Source organism: Vanacampus margaritifer, chromosome 17 (genome assembly GCF_051991255.1).
Source record: "Vanacampus margaritifer isolate UIUO_Vmar chromosome 17, RoL_Vmar_1.0, whole genome shotgun sequence".
NCBI lineage: Eukaryota > Metazoa > Chordata > Actinopteri > Syngnathiformes > Syngnathidae > Vanacampus > Vanacampus margaritifer.
Window position 1 is genome coordinate 7,679,168 of NC_135448.1, and position 16,339 is coordinate 7,695,506.

The 16,339-nt window shown below is 39.1% G+C and overlaps 1 protein-coding gene across 1 annotated transcript in view; it reads right to left on the reverse strand.

Annotated features, from left to right (window-relative positions):
* ext1b (exostosin glycosyltransferase 1b) overlaps positions 1-16,339 on the reverse strand; it is a 118,461-nt gene that overhangs the window by 24,143 nt on the left and 77,979 nt on the right. The window contains exons 2-4 of the mRNA XM_077549743.1: positions 7,204-7,297; positions 3,033-3,140; positions 1,776-1,895 (exon numbers count right to left, since the gene is read on the reverse strand). Coding sequence (XP_077405869.1) covers positions 1,776-1,895; positions 3,033-3,140; positions 7,204-7,297 — 322 coding nt within the window. The remainder of the gene's footprint in view (positions 1-1,775; positions 1,896-3,032; positions 3,141-7,203; positions 7,298-16,339) is intronic.

A 16,339-nucleotide genomic window follows, 5' to 3' on the forward strand; every position in this document is an offset into this window, starting at 1 on the left:
TTTCAATGTTTCAACCTTTCTTATTTTTGATTATAATTATTATTTCTATAATGACAATATACACTTTTAAGTATTTAATTAAAACTGCTAATTGGTTATGCTGCCTTTTAGCGAGGCAAGTGTCGTCCAATTTGACAATATAATGATGTTTAAAGTGTTTTAATGACATGTCAGTGACACACTTTTACCAAAATACGCCAAGGATCAAGATTAGAACACACTTTTCAGTCTATTTTAGACCTATATTGATTTTCGTTAATAATAAAGATTACTGATTAATTGGCCAATTAATAATAATAAAAAAAAGCATATTTTTGGCCTCAATGCATTTAAACGGGTGTCTGTTATACATGGATTTTTGCTATTTGCGGTCTAAACTAAACTATAAATGTATGTATTGCAACTCTTGTTGCACTTGTTATGTACCGTGGTCTACCCCAGTGGTGTCCAAACTATGGCCCGGGGGCCATTTGTGGCCCTCCATCCATTTTTAAGCTGCCCACTGATATCGTACTAAAAATGACATCTGTGACTGATAAATTAGTTTTAGATACCGTGCAGCTTTTCTAAATATGCAATGATGAAATTAAACAAGTAACAACATTTTTCTTTATAGCGTAATAAATACAATTTAAAAACCTATATACACCAATATAGCATTTTTCCTTTCCTTTAACACAATGAACACAATGTGGTTTTGATGCCGTACATACTTGATGGGATTATTCCATATTCATTAACTCGTTTGCTCCCAAAAACTTATAGATACATTCTATTTTAAATGTTTTAAGTGCCCTAAAGATGGATTTATATGTTTTTTATGTTTTTTTTTTTATGCTAGAGCATCCAGAAGACTTTGATGCAGCTTTTGAACTGCAGAGAAAGGGTGAGGTAATGGTAGTAATTACAAAAACGGCCAAGGTGCCCAATTGGCAGGAGAGTATAAGAGATCAACCAGGGCCGTTATTAAAAAAAAGCTAATTTACCCACAGTTTTAAACTGATTTGTCAATAATGATGAAACATAGCTATATTCTAATGCTAATTGTTGCAAAACGGAAACAGATACTGATGAAAGAAGAGACTCTGATCTTTCTCTTGGTAGATTTCAAGTTTTTATAGGCATAGAACACAATATTCTGTGGGCCTTGCAAAATCTGTCAAAATCCAGTAAAACAGCTGGGAGCGAAGGGGGTTGCTTTAGTAAAAATGGCTGGGAGTGACTGAGTTAAAAACGTCAGTGGGGAATATGGTTTTACTGAAGGTCAACAGTGTGGTCATCGCTCTCGATGTAAATGGTTAGAGAATTGAGACCGAGCCTTTTTCAGCTCTCGCTATCACTGATGCAGCGCTTCAACCACTTTCACTACAAGCACCACTAACGCTTCGCCTCTGTAAGGACCACGGGAATCAATGTATGAGTACTTCATCACTTCCAGTATCATCAACTACAACCTGGACCGTGAGTCATCATTCATCATGCTACAGAAGAACAGATTCTTTATTGACATATTTGAGTGAAAAGGGATTTCATTGTCATAGAGAAAAATTAACAGTGTTTTCTCGCTTCTTTGTGAACGTGTGGTTTACATTTTTGCGCCGTCTATAAACGACACCGTACCCCGCCGCCTGGCTTGCGGCACGACGCCGACGAGACAACGCGGAACGAAAGACTGATTTGATCGAATGCGCTGTGGCACTTCGGCCCCCGGGAGGGTGATTGATGATGAGGAGCGGGGAGGGTGCGAAGGGGGTGCGCGTGCGTTGGCTCCTCACCTCCAGTGTGGTCAGCACTATTTTTTCCACGGAGGAGAAGTAGGCCTCCCACAGGAATTGCGTCTGCTGTCTGAGCGAGAGGATCTTATCCTGGTGAATGGAACGCACCGTGGTAGGAATCTGGGAGAGACAGAGAGCAGCGAGTCAGCAGCCAGGTACAACCGTGTTTTTTTTATTTTATTTTTAGAAGGGTCCTAAAAATGTGATGACACTGCTGTAGTAATCTTGTATCTTGTGGTACATATTAAGTTTTACAATGTTACCTTTTTTTTTTTACCATTGAGCCCAATAAAAATTTTACGACGTAAAAACGAAAAATTATGAATAAATGAGTTGAAAATGAATAGAAATGCCATTAATTAGTTTCAGCCTCCTCTAACAAAAACACCCGCGCAAAAATTAAATATGTTAAGGCACAGCACCACTCCATAGTATTACACTTTAACAAAAAACTATGAATAAATAACAATTAAATAAAACGTTAAGCACAGTTTGTGCTTCATGGCCACCGGGGGGCAGTATATTACAGTCATTCCTATATGAGGAAGAAGAGTTTAGAAGAAAATATAAAAAGAAAATATATGTGAGTATTGTTAGATTGCCTGTCTACGTGTGTACTGCACTATTTGTGTTCAAATATCCATTTCATGATATTTGTTAGTCCGTCTATTCTTGCCATTATATGTTAAGTTAGTGGACTTTAAGGCAAATTTATGTGGTTATTTTAAATAGGCTCCGTGTGATTCTCTTTGTGTTAGTTATGCTTAGTTTGACGGTCAACTTCAAAATAAAGTTGCGTATTACATGACATATAGTGAATAAGAATTGAATCATACTGTATTTAAAATACAATTCTAGTCAGATGCCAGACAGCATAATGAGCTCAGATTAGACTCCTCTTATGCCGAAAGACTCAATGTCAAGCATTATTCGGCACTTGATTCAAATTTCAGACTTAATCGGCATATAATTACTTTCCCCCCCCATTCATGAATATCACACAGTTCAATCTATTTGCTCATTGTATTTACTTGCCCTCTGGTGTAACAAAAAGTGAGACGGAGTGATATTTCTAGGCCTCGCTATCGTTGCCCGAATTGAGTTTACTTGACAACCCCTGGAAGAAAACAACAATAGTGCAATCAATTCTGGGGAAGAAAGAGCCTACGTTCAGCACTTTGCAAGTCATATGGAGGTTTACTTCAGGGGTGGGAGTGCTGCCGTTTGTCTCTCCGGTACCGTTTGCCGTTGATTTACCTGCAGCAGGAGCCTCTCGTCACCGATGACTGCTGCCGTATTCCAGTTGATGATCTCGGAGAAAGGCAGCTCCCAGCCGTTACTAAGCATCACCGGCACGCAGGCGGCCTAACAGAAGACACACACACACACACACACACACACACCAGACAGAGAGGGGAGGTCAGACAGGATATGCTGCCTACACAAACACTTTCGGGAGGCTCAGTCTGGACGGACTTGGCATACATTGGGCTTCAGATATCAAATTCATGGTCATGATCACATCAAATATTCTGCCATGACAAATACAAATTAGCTACTTATTTTTGACTGATTGAAAAAGACAATTGTGGGAATGCTGGAAGCAGGCAAGTTAGCGCAGTGCTCAGAACAATTACCTCCCCCACGGAGAACCTGGGTCCAAACCCCGCTTGGACCACATTTTAGGTCATTTTAGTTTAATTTTAATTGACTATCAGATCAGGAAATGGATTATAATTTCACTGAAATGATTAAATCCCACTTGCAGATTGCAGTTCAAGTTTTCTTTTCCTTCATTTGTCATTTAACTACAGTTAAAAATGTGCAATTTTCACGTAATTAATCTTTCAATTTCCTTCATAAGCATTCAACGTAGCATTCAGCTATTAGCATTCAGCTTGCAGCATTCCCACGCAATTTCTGTAGAAATTGCACTTAGTCTAGTTTACAATGTTTAGTCGCTAAGGAGCATTAAATTCAACTGTTGAGCAGTATATCAACGCCTTTGTCGCTGTTGGCCTCTAATGACGTCCTAGCACAAATGGAGGTTGCAAATTTGGACGCTGAACCAGAGATAAACCCTGACAGATGTTATCTTAGTGCTAGCTAGCTGCTAAGACAGACACGGCATGGATGGATTAAGAACTTTACCAAAAGTGAAAAATACGCTGGGTTTTGTATTGTGTATTGTAGGCAAAGACCGATTATCGTCCGGCCCGATTATCGGCATTTGTACGTATCTGAACGTCGATAAAGCTGGTATCTCACTGAGATGTTCGCAGAGAGTTTTTACTAGTCGCAAAGACATTTCGAACATATTTAGACAAATTTTCACTGTCGGCGAAGATCTTTTGAAACTTTTTACAAAAAACCCTAATTAGCTACATTCGCATTTCACATGCATTTGGCGCTCAGTGAGATACAGAGAACTTTTCATTTATGGATTTCTTTAAATTTCCACTTTATAAAAAATTATGCGGACACTGGAAACGCTCTACACTTTAAATTTTTTTAAAAGAAGAGAAATGATGTTGAAATTTTAGAAAATTGATCCTAGAAGCTCCAACAAAGCTGCCAATTTTTTATATGCTTAAAATTAAAAGAAAATGTTTTTGTTTTGTTTTTGTTTAATTTTGACACTAATATTTTCTCTCTTACTGCAAATGAATATCAGCTTGAAATATCAGTCTTGACTACTAATGAACATATAGTGTATTGCATTGTATTAATTGTTTTATTGTATTGTATTGTGACCATTATAGGAGCGTATCCAATTTCCATTTGAACTGACAACACAGCATAAAAACTGAACAACTGCTGTTACGACATTATGAACTAACATTTTGTAAAATGAGGGGAGAAATAAATCCATGCGCATTCTGTGTGTTAACAGCTATGCGAGAGGATTTTTTTAGCCGCGCGGGGACACCAAAACAAGCTTGTAAAGCCGCATCAACACATCAAGCACCTTATAAATGCCAAATGTGGAGCAGGTTAACAAACAGTAGTTTACAGATCCAGGTGCTGTTGTTGGGTCAATATGTGCTCTCTGGAGGGAAATTAATGTTGTGCGCAACACGCTGAAGACAGCACAGCACGAGTACGGAAAGAAAACTGCTATCGCGTTGCTACTGGAAACAAGAATGATGACTGTGAGGAGGCAAGTATATGCAAAAATGATATCCATACATAATGGAGGTTTATTGAATGAGGGGTTTCACATTGAACAAAAGGACACTCAATATATCAATTTGCATTCATATTGATTGTTTGTATGAGGAAAAATGAGCTAACTGCATCAATTTGATATAGACAAAAGCATTGAAACACCTCATCAGTCTCTCTCTCTCTCAAACTTCATACTACCTTCTATTTCCATTTTTAATAAAAGCAATAGCAAGGCGTCCCAATACTTTTGTCCATGTTGTGCATCTCAGCGGCATGCAAATGAACCTCTGCCGTTTCCAAGCCTTAAGACTCAGCAGAAAGTTCAAAATGAGGACTATTTTCCAAACGCAAGCATAATTAGGCCCTAAGTAAATATGAGAATATGAATTAATGTGGCTGAATATTGTCAACAGTTACCTTGACCAATATTATTTTCCTCAAACAATATCTTTTTTTTTCTTTTTTACTTAAAAAAAGGTGTAATGAAGCTGAATGTGACCTTTGGCAACAGTGTGGCACTGGGACGGAGGCGCCGTAGAGAGAACAGCTGGTGTGTGTGTGCGCGCTCGTGTGTTTGTCAGTGCGAGTCTGACGTAATGACGGTCCTGTCGCTCCCGGGTCATAAAGGTGTCAGCTTGACCGCAACTGGCCCTCGGGCTCTGCGGCGGTCCGCTTCACACATGCACACAAATGCGCGTGTGTTATAAGAATTGCTCTGCCCTTCTGGTCCAGCCTGTGAATCCTACTTCCTCTGTCTCCCTCGTCTAAATGGTGAATCGATGGATCCAGTGAGTCAAATCGCGAAAGTCAAGAGTTAAAAATAGATAGTACCATGTGACTATTGCAGATGAGTGAGGTAAATGTACTTATGAGGTGCGTATTCTCAGGTAAGGTAAAGGCAGCAGCAGTGATGTTGAAATTATATATAAATAAATCATAAAAATTAGGCATATACAATATTTATGTTCTAAATTTATGAATGTATTAAAATAATTTACTGTTTGCCAAATGCAAAAAAATTAAATAAAAATAATAATCTACGTCTCTCGGCTGGCCTGGGAACCGCCTTGGGATCCCGTCGGAGGAGCTGGCTGAAGTGGCTGGGGAGAGGGAAGTCTGGGCTTCCCTGCTAAAGCTGCTGCCCCTGCGACCCGACCCCGGATAAGCGGAATTGAAGATGGAACGGAACGAATGGATATTAATTGTAATATTAACAATAACTAGACAAAGTCATTCATTTCAGTGAAATTATAATCCATTTCCTGATATAATAGTCAGTTGGTATACATGTATATCACGTAGCATAATGGCCATGGACATTTTTGCAATGCACAGTTGGAGGTTGGATTCAAACCTGCAACTTCTGGTTACTGGACAACAAACAACTGCAAGTAGGACTTAGAAACATTTCAATCTCCGTCCCATTGAAAATAAATGTGGAAAAGTTGACATTTAACATTAAATTGTGTGAATACTGTAAGTAATATGAAATCAGAGGATATATACCACGGTATATACAGTAGAAATTTGAAATTTGAACGGTGTAAATCAAAAGTATTAAGTGGGAGTTGTAACATGGCAAAAAAAAGTGTGGAGAATAAAAATCACAGTAATATATGTGGGAATTAATAATAATAATTAAAACATTTTTTAATAAATAATTATTTTTAAAATGTGCACAAGTTGTGAATTTTACGTTTACGTAAAAAAATATTTAAAATCAGTATACATTATTGTTGTCTAAACTTTTTGCACAATGATTATTTTTGAATAAATAAAATATTTAAACAAATTCATTATTTTAATTAAAATTGATTAAAATTGTAATTGTCCAGGATGACTTAAGAAAATGTATATATATATATATATATATTTTGGGCCATGTCACGCAGCCCTAATAGAGTATGTTAAAAAAGCTAATGTTTTAAAAAACACTGCCGTGTTGCTTTTCAGGTGCCTAAAATCTGAACGCTATTAAAATTGCCCAATTATAACATTAACCATTTGCAACGTGAGAGTCTCTATAAGACGGTAAAAAAAGTGTTGGATTCGTAATTAATCAGGGGAAAACATTTTTTCCCATTAGCCCATCTATTAAAGTGAAGCAACAATTACCAAGCTTTCAAGTGTTCTCAATTATGAAACAACTGAAAGGGAAGATTGTTATTAATGTAGCTTGTGGGCATGAATTTGCGGTATGCTTTCTCCCGTGTGTTAATGTGCAGTGCGAGTGCGTGCGAGAGTTTTTTTTTTTTTTTACCTGCAGGGCTTCTAGAAAGCGAAAGGAGCCCAGCCTTCTGCCTCGGGGTACCAGGCAGAAGGTGGAGTTGTGGAGCATCTCTTTGTAGTCATACCTGCAGAGACACAACATAGGAGTAACGTGGGGTCAAATGTGGAATTTAGCAACATTAGAAAATATATAAATAAATAAAAGCACTAAGAATCTGCCGACTTGGGGCGAGAGGCGGAGTACCCCCTAGACTGGTAGCAGGCCTGAATGATTTTGAAAAATAAGCTACCGGTAATTGCAATTTTTTCCCACTCATTTTTTCAAGGTCCTCCGTTCATGTATTTTATTTGTATTTTTTTCTTTTTTTTTTACAAACAACCAAACAAAAAAATTATCTGTACTGCAATACTCAATATCAAATTTCGTACACAAAAATGTTTTGGACTTTGGTGAAGCTTATGCTAAAACAAAGGCAAATGAACCATGACTTCATCTAAAAGTTTATTTATCTACTTAGTTTATCTACTTAGAATTGTTAATTTACTTAACACTTTGACTGGTGGTCTTTTAAGCGTTCGCTACTACATCCATCTCCAAGATCTCTCAACTGCAAGGCAGACATGCCAACCATTAGGGGTGGGAATTTTTTACCGTCTCACGATTCGATTCTGATTTTTGGGGCTGCGTTTCCATTCAATTTTTGATTCAAAATAATTTGTTTGACAGTGATTTCTGCTTCAATCTATGGATGTGCAAAGAATCCTCATGATCTACTCCAGTCTGCTTTGCAAGACAGAATGACAAATAGAGATATTAAACTGTGTTTGTGTGAATTTTATTTTATTATTATTGTTTTACATTTATTAAGTTTTGAATTGTAAGGAAAGTGTCCCTTTTCACAAAAATGAATGTGCACTCCACAACTGCTACTCTATGTAGCTAACTATAAATTTGATAGCTTTTATAGTATATATTCTACCCTCCCTGAACAGACTGAGTACCGTTTGGCAGATAGCGAACATTCCCTCAAAAAGAGTCCAATGTTGCTGGCTTCAAGCTGTTTATTACACTCCAGTTGAGGTTAACTGTAAAACTATATACACAAAATGAAGAGAATTACACACAGTGCATACTTAAATCCAAACAAACTAGCTAGCTACCTCAAGACTATGGAAAGCGCCATTGACTCGCTAATTCTAATGAGCCGGCTAGTCGCGGCACTTGTATCACTAAAAGAAAAACAACTATTCATACAAAACCACTGCAGGAATGTATTTAGAGAAGTATCTTAACATTACTCACAGGCATATGCACTTCCTATGCTGAAAGAACAACAACCTTGTATTGACTATAACTTGATTGTAACTTGTTTCTTCTACTCTTTATTGTGAACGTGCGGAACCACACTGCCTCCTAGTGGCCAAATCATGTACTACATGAACAGCGCTACTAAAGGTACACACAAACAAGGGACATAAAGTATATAAAAAAAAATAGATTTGTGGACATTTTCTATTGATCCTGAACCGTAGTAAATGAGAATGTCGATTGTTATGTGAATCGATTTTTTGGGCACACTCCTAACCATCATATTACACTGACTCGCACTGAAAAGGAGCCAGCTAAGACCATTTGACCGCACATAATACGTTCTTGAAAGCACGACCCAATTGTAACTAAGCGAAATGTATCATCCTCTCGGGATAATGCTCTCCACCTCCATTCATTTCACTCGCAACACTCCACTCATTTGACTTCTCCTCATATCTCCCAACAACATGCTCACTCCCACCTCCGCCTGCACCTCCCGGCGCAGTGCTCAATCCCTCTATCTCCAAAAGCAGGGGGAATGCTCCTTCCCACCCTCAGCCTCTCCTCTCTCCACTGAGGTGTGTCTTATTGCTCACCAAACAGGGTGATCAGCCCTGCCAGGGGTAATGAGCTGAGAGTGACACCTGCTTCCACCACACAGCTGGCTCACTGTGTGAGTTATGCAAGGAAAACACAGCAAAATAAAGAGAAAGGGCGTGTGCCGGCCCATATGTTCATATTGAGCCCTTAAAGCAACAATATTTTTGGACTGTAAAATCTTTTTAAGATTGTAAACAGGGTTGTACAGTGAAAAATATCCTATGGGAACTTCTGTCAAGTGTATACATTTTAAGGGAATTTTCACCCGCACTGAAGGTCTACCAGGGACATGATTTAAGATTCTAGAAATAAAACAAAATATGTTCATATTAAAGATGGGATAAATTTGAATGACCATGTATGTGTATTTAAAAAAAAAGACAGCCAGTGTCAAGCTGACACTGGCTGATCACAGATGTCTCGATAGGTCATCTGCTCCCGGCGCAGCCCGCCCACACAGTACGGGGGTGCGTCCATCGACCTGCCATCTGTCTTGCAACTTTTTTCCACTTCTCTGCTCAGAATGGTGTCTCGCGTTCCACTCTTCACAACTTAAAAAAAAAAATCAAAATGGAAACTTAGGCAAAGTATGCAAAGGCAGCCTCTGGAAGTCAGCTAACGAGAGAAGCACTTTACACAGGTTTTTGAAGAGGGGTCTTCGATGTAGAATTATGTGGCAACTTGGCGGCAATTTTTTATTTAACTATTGTCATCCAAAATCCAGTTTGCTGTTTGTCAACCAATGTATACTATTTATTATAGGCATTTTTTGTTATACCCTACAATTGTTAACGCTACACTACAATCAGTAGAAGGTGGGTCACAAATGGCCCCCGGGCCGTAGTTTGGACAGCCCTGGTGTAGACAAAGGTATTTGGTCTTGTAATCACGTTTTTTTTAATTGTGGAATGTAATAATGGGCTCTTTGCACAAATCCACTACTTCCTGAACTCAGCACCACTCCTTAATTTCCTGTCTTTCATGATTGGACAAATTGATTAATCCAGGTGTGTCTGGCCATTGTCGTCGGTCAGGCACACCTGGATTTGTGCGGGAGAGGCCATTGAAATTGTAATTGAATTTTGATTAATTGCACAGCCCTAGTTTCCTCCTTTCTGCTTCTTATAAAGTCGAATTAACTCTTTGACTGCCAAAAACGTTAAATAACGTTTAGTAAAATCCTACAGAGGACTGCCAAAGATGTTAAAAGACGTTCACTATGGTTTTTTTTTTGGGGGGGGGGGGGGGGGGGGTGGCGGAAAGCCTTGGCCAGCTGTGCTGAAAGTATCAAGCAGATCTAGTTAGTATAATGACTATTTTTGGGCACTAGAGGGCAGCGATGACTCTCTTTGGACAAGATTGGGTAGGCATCAGTAGAAGCCGGAAAACGCGGAGCACAACCGAGCACTTCTGCACAGGCGGACGTTCAATCGGACGACGAAGAGTACCCCGAGTCCAATGCATATTCATCGGAGGAGTGGGTACAGTCTGATCACGGAGAAGACACTGGTTATGGACTACGATGCCACCATGAATGGAGTGGATACGATGGATCAGAACATCTCTTACCATCCGGTATAGGCAGAAGGACATGAGGAAGCCAGACGTAACACAACCGTAGCGTCACCATATCCTGATCCTGAGAGTAGACTTGATGGCAACATGGCCAAACACACACTGCAGTATATACTTGCTATTCCCCGGAAAAAAAGGCCAGCAAGAAAGTGTAGCGTCTGCACGTGAAGGGGCCATCACAGTGAAACTAATCTGTTGTGCAAATCCTGCTGCGCCCCCTTGCACGCAGGGGAGTGTTACAAAAAGAAAAACTGTATTTGAAACATCCACACAATTGTAAGTAGTACCACGGTTGCACACATTTGTAAATAGTTTGCCAAATTGTTTTGTCAAATTGTTACACTGTTGAATGTAAATAAACGTATTTTGCGATCAAAAAACACTTTTTCATTGTTGGTGGTAGTGTTTTACAGAAGTAAAGCACTGTTTAGGTGTTTGTGGCATCATTCCTGGAAAAAAAAGGTGTCAAATTCACTAGAGTGCATGAAATAATATCGTTTCACAAAAAGCTTGATTTCTCCGTGTTTTGTTTCAAAACAGAGCATTTGGGTGAAACTAACCATTTTCTATTGTTGATTACTGAAAAACGGAATAAGGTAGAAACAAACTTTTTTTTTCTGATGAAAGATGAGAGTCCAAACGTTCATTTGGTAGTATGTGTGTTTCCATAGTCCAAACACAAAATTTTCTGTGGACCTTGAAAGATCAGTCAAAATGCTTAAATCGGCTGGCACCCACGGCATCCCTTTTCTGAAAACGTCTGGCAGTCAAAGAGTTAATGATCCTAAAAAGATCAACTTCCTACAGATTTTCTTTTGTTTAGTTCTCATTGTTGAGATCAATATAATACAGGTGCGGCTCTCTTCTAGTGGGTCACAGGGCTGCAGACTACCCCAAAATGTGTTTATCACCTTTTAACAGAAAGCTGAAATGTACTTTTTTTTTATATATATCTACAATTTATAGACGATATGAAATTGTTTAGAAGATTGGCTTTGCAATTTTTGAATTAACCTTACATTTTTCTATTTTTCCGTATGCGGCCCTCGGAGGAAAACCACCGGTCTACACAGGGTTGACGAACATATTAGGAGTAAACTGGGGACACAATTAAGCCTGATTTTGCAGCTGCAGTCAAATATAATGAATCCATAATACGCTTTCAAACATGATTTTAATAATGAACTCAGCGGGTTTCTCAGGTGAAGGATTAAGTGAGAGGAAAAGCAGAAAATCTTTAGACATGAATCGATACAACGTGAAGGTTACAGGACTCGCACAACAATCTACGTCGTCGTACAGTACCCGCGTGAATAACGGGATACTGCCTCATCTGTTCTTTAGCACTAATGAAGAGCGGGGACATGACAGCTTGTGATAACAACCTACCCTCATTTACACCTTCACGCGCACCGTTCTGCACTGCACGCGCACCGTTCTGCACTTCACGCGCGGCGACACTTTTGACACAGTGGCCATCGCGCAATCCGAGTGAACAAGCGAAAACTGGCGCAGCTTCATGTTGACATCCACCTGTCAAAAAACACCTGCCCACCATTTTCACGAATGTCACAACACGGAAGAGAACATTTTCAGAAGGGCTGAGACTTTTGAATGTCTAAGGTCCAGGGTGAAGCTGCAGGTGGAAGCCTAAAATAGGACGGGCCCTGCTGTGTAAATCCGCCTTGGCTTTACTTTCTTCCTGCCTCCCTCGGCTCCTTTCCTCATCCCTCTCCCATACTCTGCTGATTTTGAGTTCAAATAAGACGTCGGCCTTGTTTTACTTGGGCTCCATTTTCGGGGCTGTGTGACAACACTTTTGCTGTGTTTGTCCTTGAGGCCTTGTGGTGGCTGAAAGAAAACGACCACTCGCCCCTGTAGGTGTTAGCTGACCTTTCCATTTTATTCACTCGTAGTCAACAAAAGCAATCCTCAGTTCAGCATGACTCATTTAGCGATCTGTGCCTCACCGGCTTGCGATGGGGATCATAGCAGATAGTTGGAATCACTGACTGTCGGTCATTCTGTCGATTGTGTGTGATTGATTGTTGGCTAATTGCATCAACTGATACAAAATGCATTAATTGGCTGTAACTGCAAGAGACGCTCTTAACTGCTAAAGGGGAAGTCAACCCAAATATATATATTTTTTTACAATAATTCTATGCAGCCCCACTAATCTAAATATGACATTCTGGTTAACTCATTTATTCACAGCCATTTTCGCTGAAGCAACCCCCTTTGCTCCCTGCTGTTTTACTGGATTTTGACTGATTTTGCAAGGCCCACAGGATATTGTGTTCTATTGCTATAAAAACATGGAACCTACCAAAAGAAAGATTAGAGTCTCTTCTTTCGTTCAGAAAATAATCTTATTTGTATTTGTTTACATTTTGCAAAAATTAGCATTAGAACATAGCTATGTTAGCGACCTTTGGGTTCTATTGCTATAAAACATGGAACCTACCAAAAGAAAGAATAGTTTCTTCTTTCATCAGGAAAAAAGTATATCTCTATTTGTTTCAGTTTTGCAGCAATTAGCATTAGAATATAGCTAAGTTTCATCATTATTCGCAAACCTGTTGAAAACACTGGGCAAAATAGCTTTTTTGCAACATGGCCCTGGTTGATCTCTTATACTCTGCTGCCACCTGCTAGTCGTTTTGTTGTTGCTGTAAGCGAACCTCTTCAGGTCAGTGGCTGCATCAAAGCCTTCTGTATGCACTAGCATAAAAAGACATAAAAATACGTAGAAATAAGTTTTTGGGACCATGGCAATATTTAAAATAGAATGTTTTTATACATTTTTGGGAGCAAATTAGTTAATATTGTCATGGCAAAACATACCATTTTTAATGTAAATGGTTCAGAAAATTGATGGATGGATGATTAAATTTGGGGACCTCATATCTAGTGGTGATCATCAAAGCTTACCATTATTAACTTTTCTTGAAAATTACACATCTCAAAAATTATTTTATACACGACATCCATATTGAGATACGAGCTGAGAAGTTTCTCCAGCCGGGCGGGTATCCAACAGATGCTTTATTACCTCCCGTTGCTTAAACACGACGCTCCCAAGCCGCCACCAGTTGATGTGGCGCCCGGCGAGTGGAAAGAAAGATCCAATTTGTTGCATATTAGGAATGTTTGCACAGATCACGCCCTCTCCCAGACCACTCGCTCCATTCCTAATTTGTTTTCAAGTGTGTGCGCGCTTTACAGTGCTGGACATTTTTTGCTCATTTTGAGGTTTTATAATCTAAACAAATCTCGACAGAAAAGCGCTCAGTCTGTGCATGTTTGGAAGAAAAGGGTATTCAATTATCTTAGTATTTGTAAACCAAAGCTTGTAAAGGTTGTTAATAAATATAAATGTCATCTGGCCACAGATGTGCACATCTGTCTCGTAAATAACTCCCAAACAATCCAAGAAAGCAGATTCCAGCAGTAATTAAAAATGAGCCTTATACTCATTATCGAAGTTGAAGCATATTGTTGTGTGTTCTCTTGAGACTGGAACAGATGTGCAGGCTGAGTGAGCTTTTAGGTAAAAGGAGGAGGGGAGAAGGGGGGTGTCTTTTGTTAGGTTTTCTTATTAACTTTTTTTTTTTTTAACTTTACTTTACTTTAATCGGTTTGTAAAGGAAATCCCCCCTATGCAGCCCCCACTAGTCTAAATATGTTATCCTGTTTAATATTGCGTTAGTGGAATATGAGTTAAGCATCAAAATCTAGCCGTTTATATCCATTTTAAGGGGCAGCCATTTTGTTACTTGCCGCCGACTGAAAATGACATTAATGTTGCTGAAGTCTCAAGTAACAACCAATCACAGCACAGCTTCAGAAAACAGGTGAGCTGTGATTGGTCCTTGCCTGAGCACTGAGCAACAATGATGTCATCTTCAGTCGACAGCAAGTGGCAAAATGGCCGCCCCCTGAGATCGATAAAAACGGCTGGATTTTGCTTCATAACTCAAATCCCACAAATGTAATATTAATTAGAATGTCATGTTTAGACTAGTGAGGTCACATATAACATATTATTGTCAAGAAATGTTTAAGGTTGACAACATATTACGGTTGATTGTTTGTATACAAATAGCTGAGTCACTGTCGACATATTAGCATCACAGTGTCAACTTCTGCTAACTGACTCTTGTGCTAAGTCATAGTGCACATTTTGCTGCATGACCAGCATTCCATGTTTGCAATGACCTCTGTGGTACCTTTAATTTGGCATCATTAACATCCATTAGTTATCCTAGTTACATTAAGCATGACTAAGACTTCTGCCTGGCCATCCAAATGAGATTGATGCAATCAGACCATGACAACCCTGAGGTCTTTCCATATGCAAGCCAAATGTGATTACGCCCACATGACAAGACATCTGCCAAACTCAGACTTCAGATTTCATAGGAGCGTCCATGCATATGTACTGTATATAGTTTCAAGTTCTGTAAAGATTGGATTAAAACCCAGTCACAGTCTGCAGCTGATTATTAATGACAGCACTGATAAATAGTGATTTCACTGCTCATCCTTAAATAGCTTTAAAATTTGCTTTAAATAAGAGTTTTCACTCTTGGGCAGCGTACACGCTTTTGGTTTTGCCTTTGTGTCTGATCGCAGTGATCAACATACCTCTCTGACTGTCAATCAAAATTCTTTAGAAAATATTGTTTTTAATGTATCTCAGTTTAACTAGAGCTCAGTGTGAGGGACAAATATGATTTGAAGTCTTTGATTTGCTTTATTGCTCATTGAAACATATAGAAATGCAAAGCAAAGTGTGTATAAACGTTGTCCTGCACTCCCAAAACATATTTATATATTTTTTGTGTGTTTTTTTTTTTTTTAGATGGAGCATACAGAAGGCTTTGATGCAGCTTCTGACATGAAGAGGTGACTTAAATCAATGGTAGTTATTACAAAAAACGGCAGCAGAGTATAAGAGATCAGCCAAGGCCATGTTGCAATAAGCTCTTTTTGCCAGTGTTTTCAACAGGTTTGTGAATGTATAACAGCAAAACTGAAACAGATACAAAAATACTTTTTTTCCCATGAAAATGGATGCGAGTGAATACAAGACACACGTTTTGACTTTCAAATCAAACATAAACCAGCAGAATATATTTTTGGGTCACATTCGTATGAATCCCTCAAGGTAACATCATGGGGATTTATATGTGAGGAGTTGAACTTGATCTGACATTCACTTCAGGGGACATTTTTACTCAACAGCTTAACACGGAACATTTTGTTATCATTTTTGTCTCGACCGATGTATCTTGGAGAATTCCCCTCTCAGCTGCCATGATACGAAGCCATGTTTCATTAATCTCATTTATCGTACAGGTACATACACGTTTCCTGGAAAGTCCCAGGCAGTCCAAGTCACTGGATGAGATGGGGAAAGATTTTCATATACGGTGCAGTATTGGAGAGCCGGGTAGTAAGTATGGCTGCAGGTGGTGGCTGTCAGCCATGTAAGATTAAATAAAAACCAAAACAAAAAAACAAAACATGTCCACCCACACCCAAACGGATTCGTATACAAGGCGACTTATCCACTTACACAAAGTAAATCAGTTGAAGTCGGGAGGCTGTTTTCCCCCTCCAGCCAGTGACTACTCATAATTCTGATCTACCTCAGATGTGAGCCTGAATATTG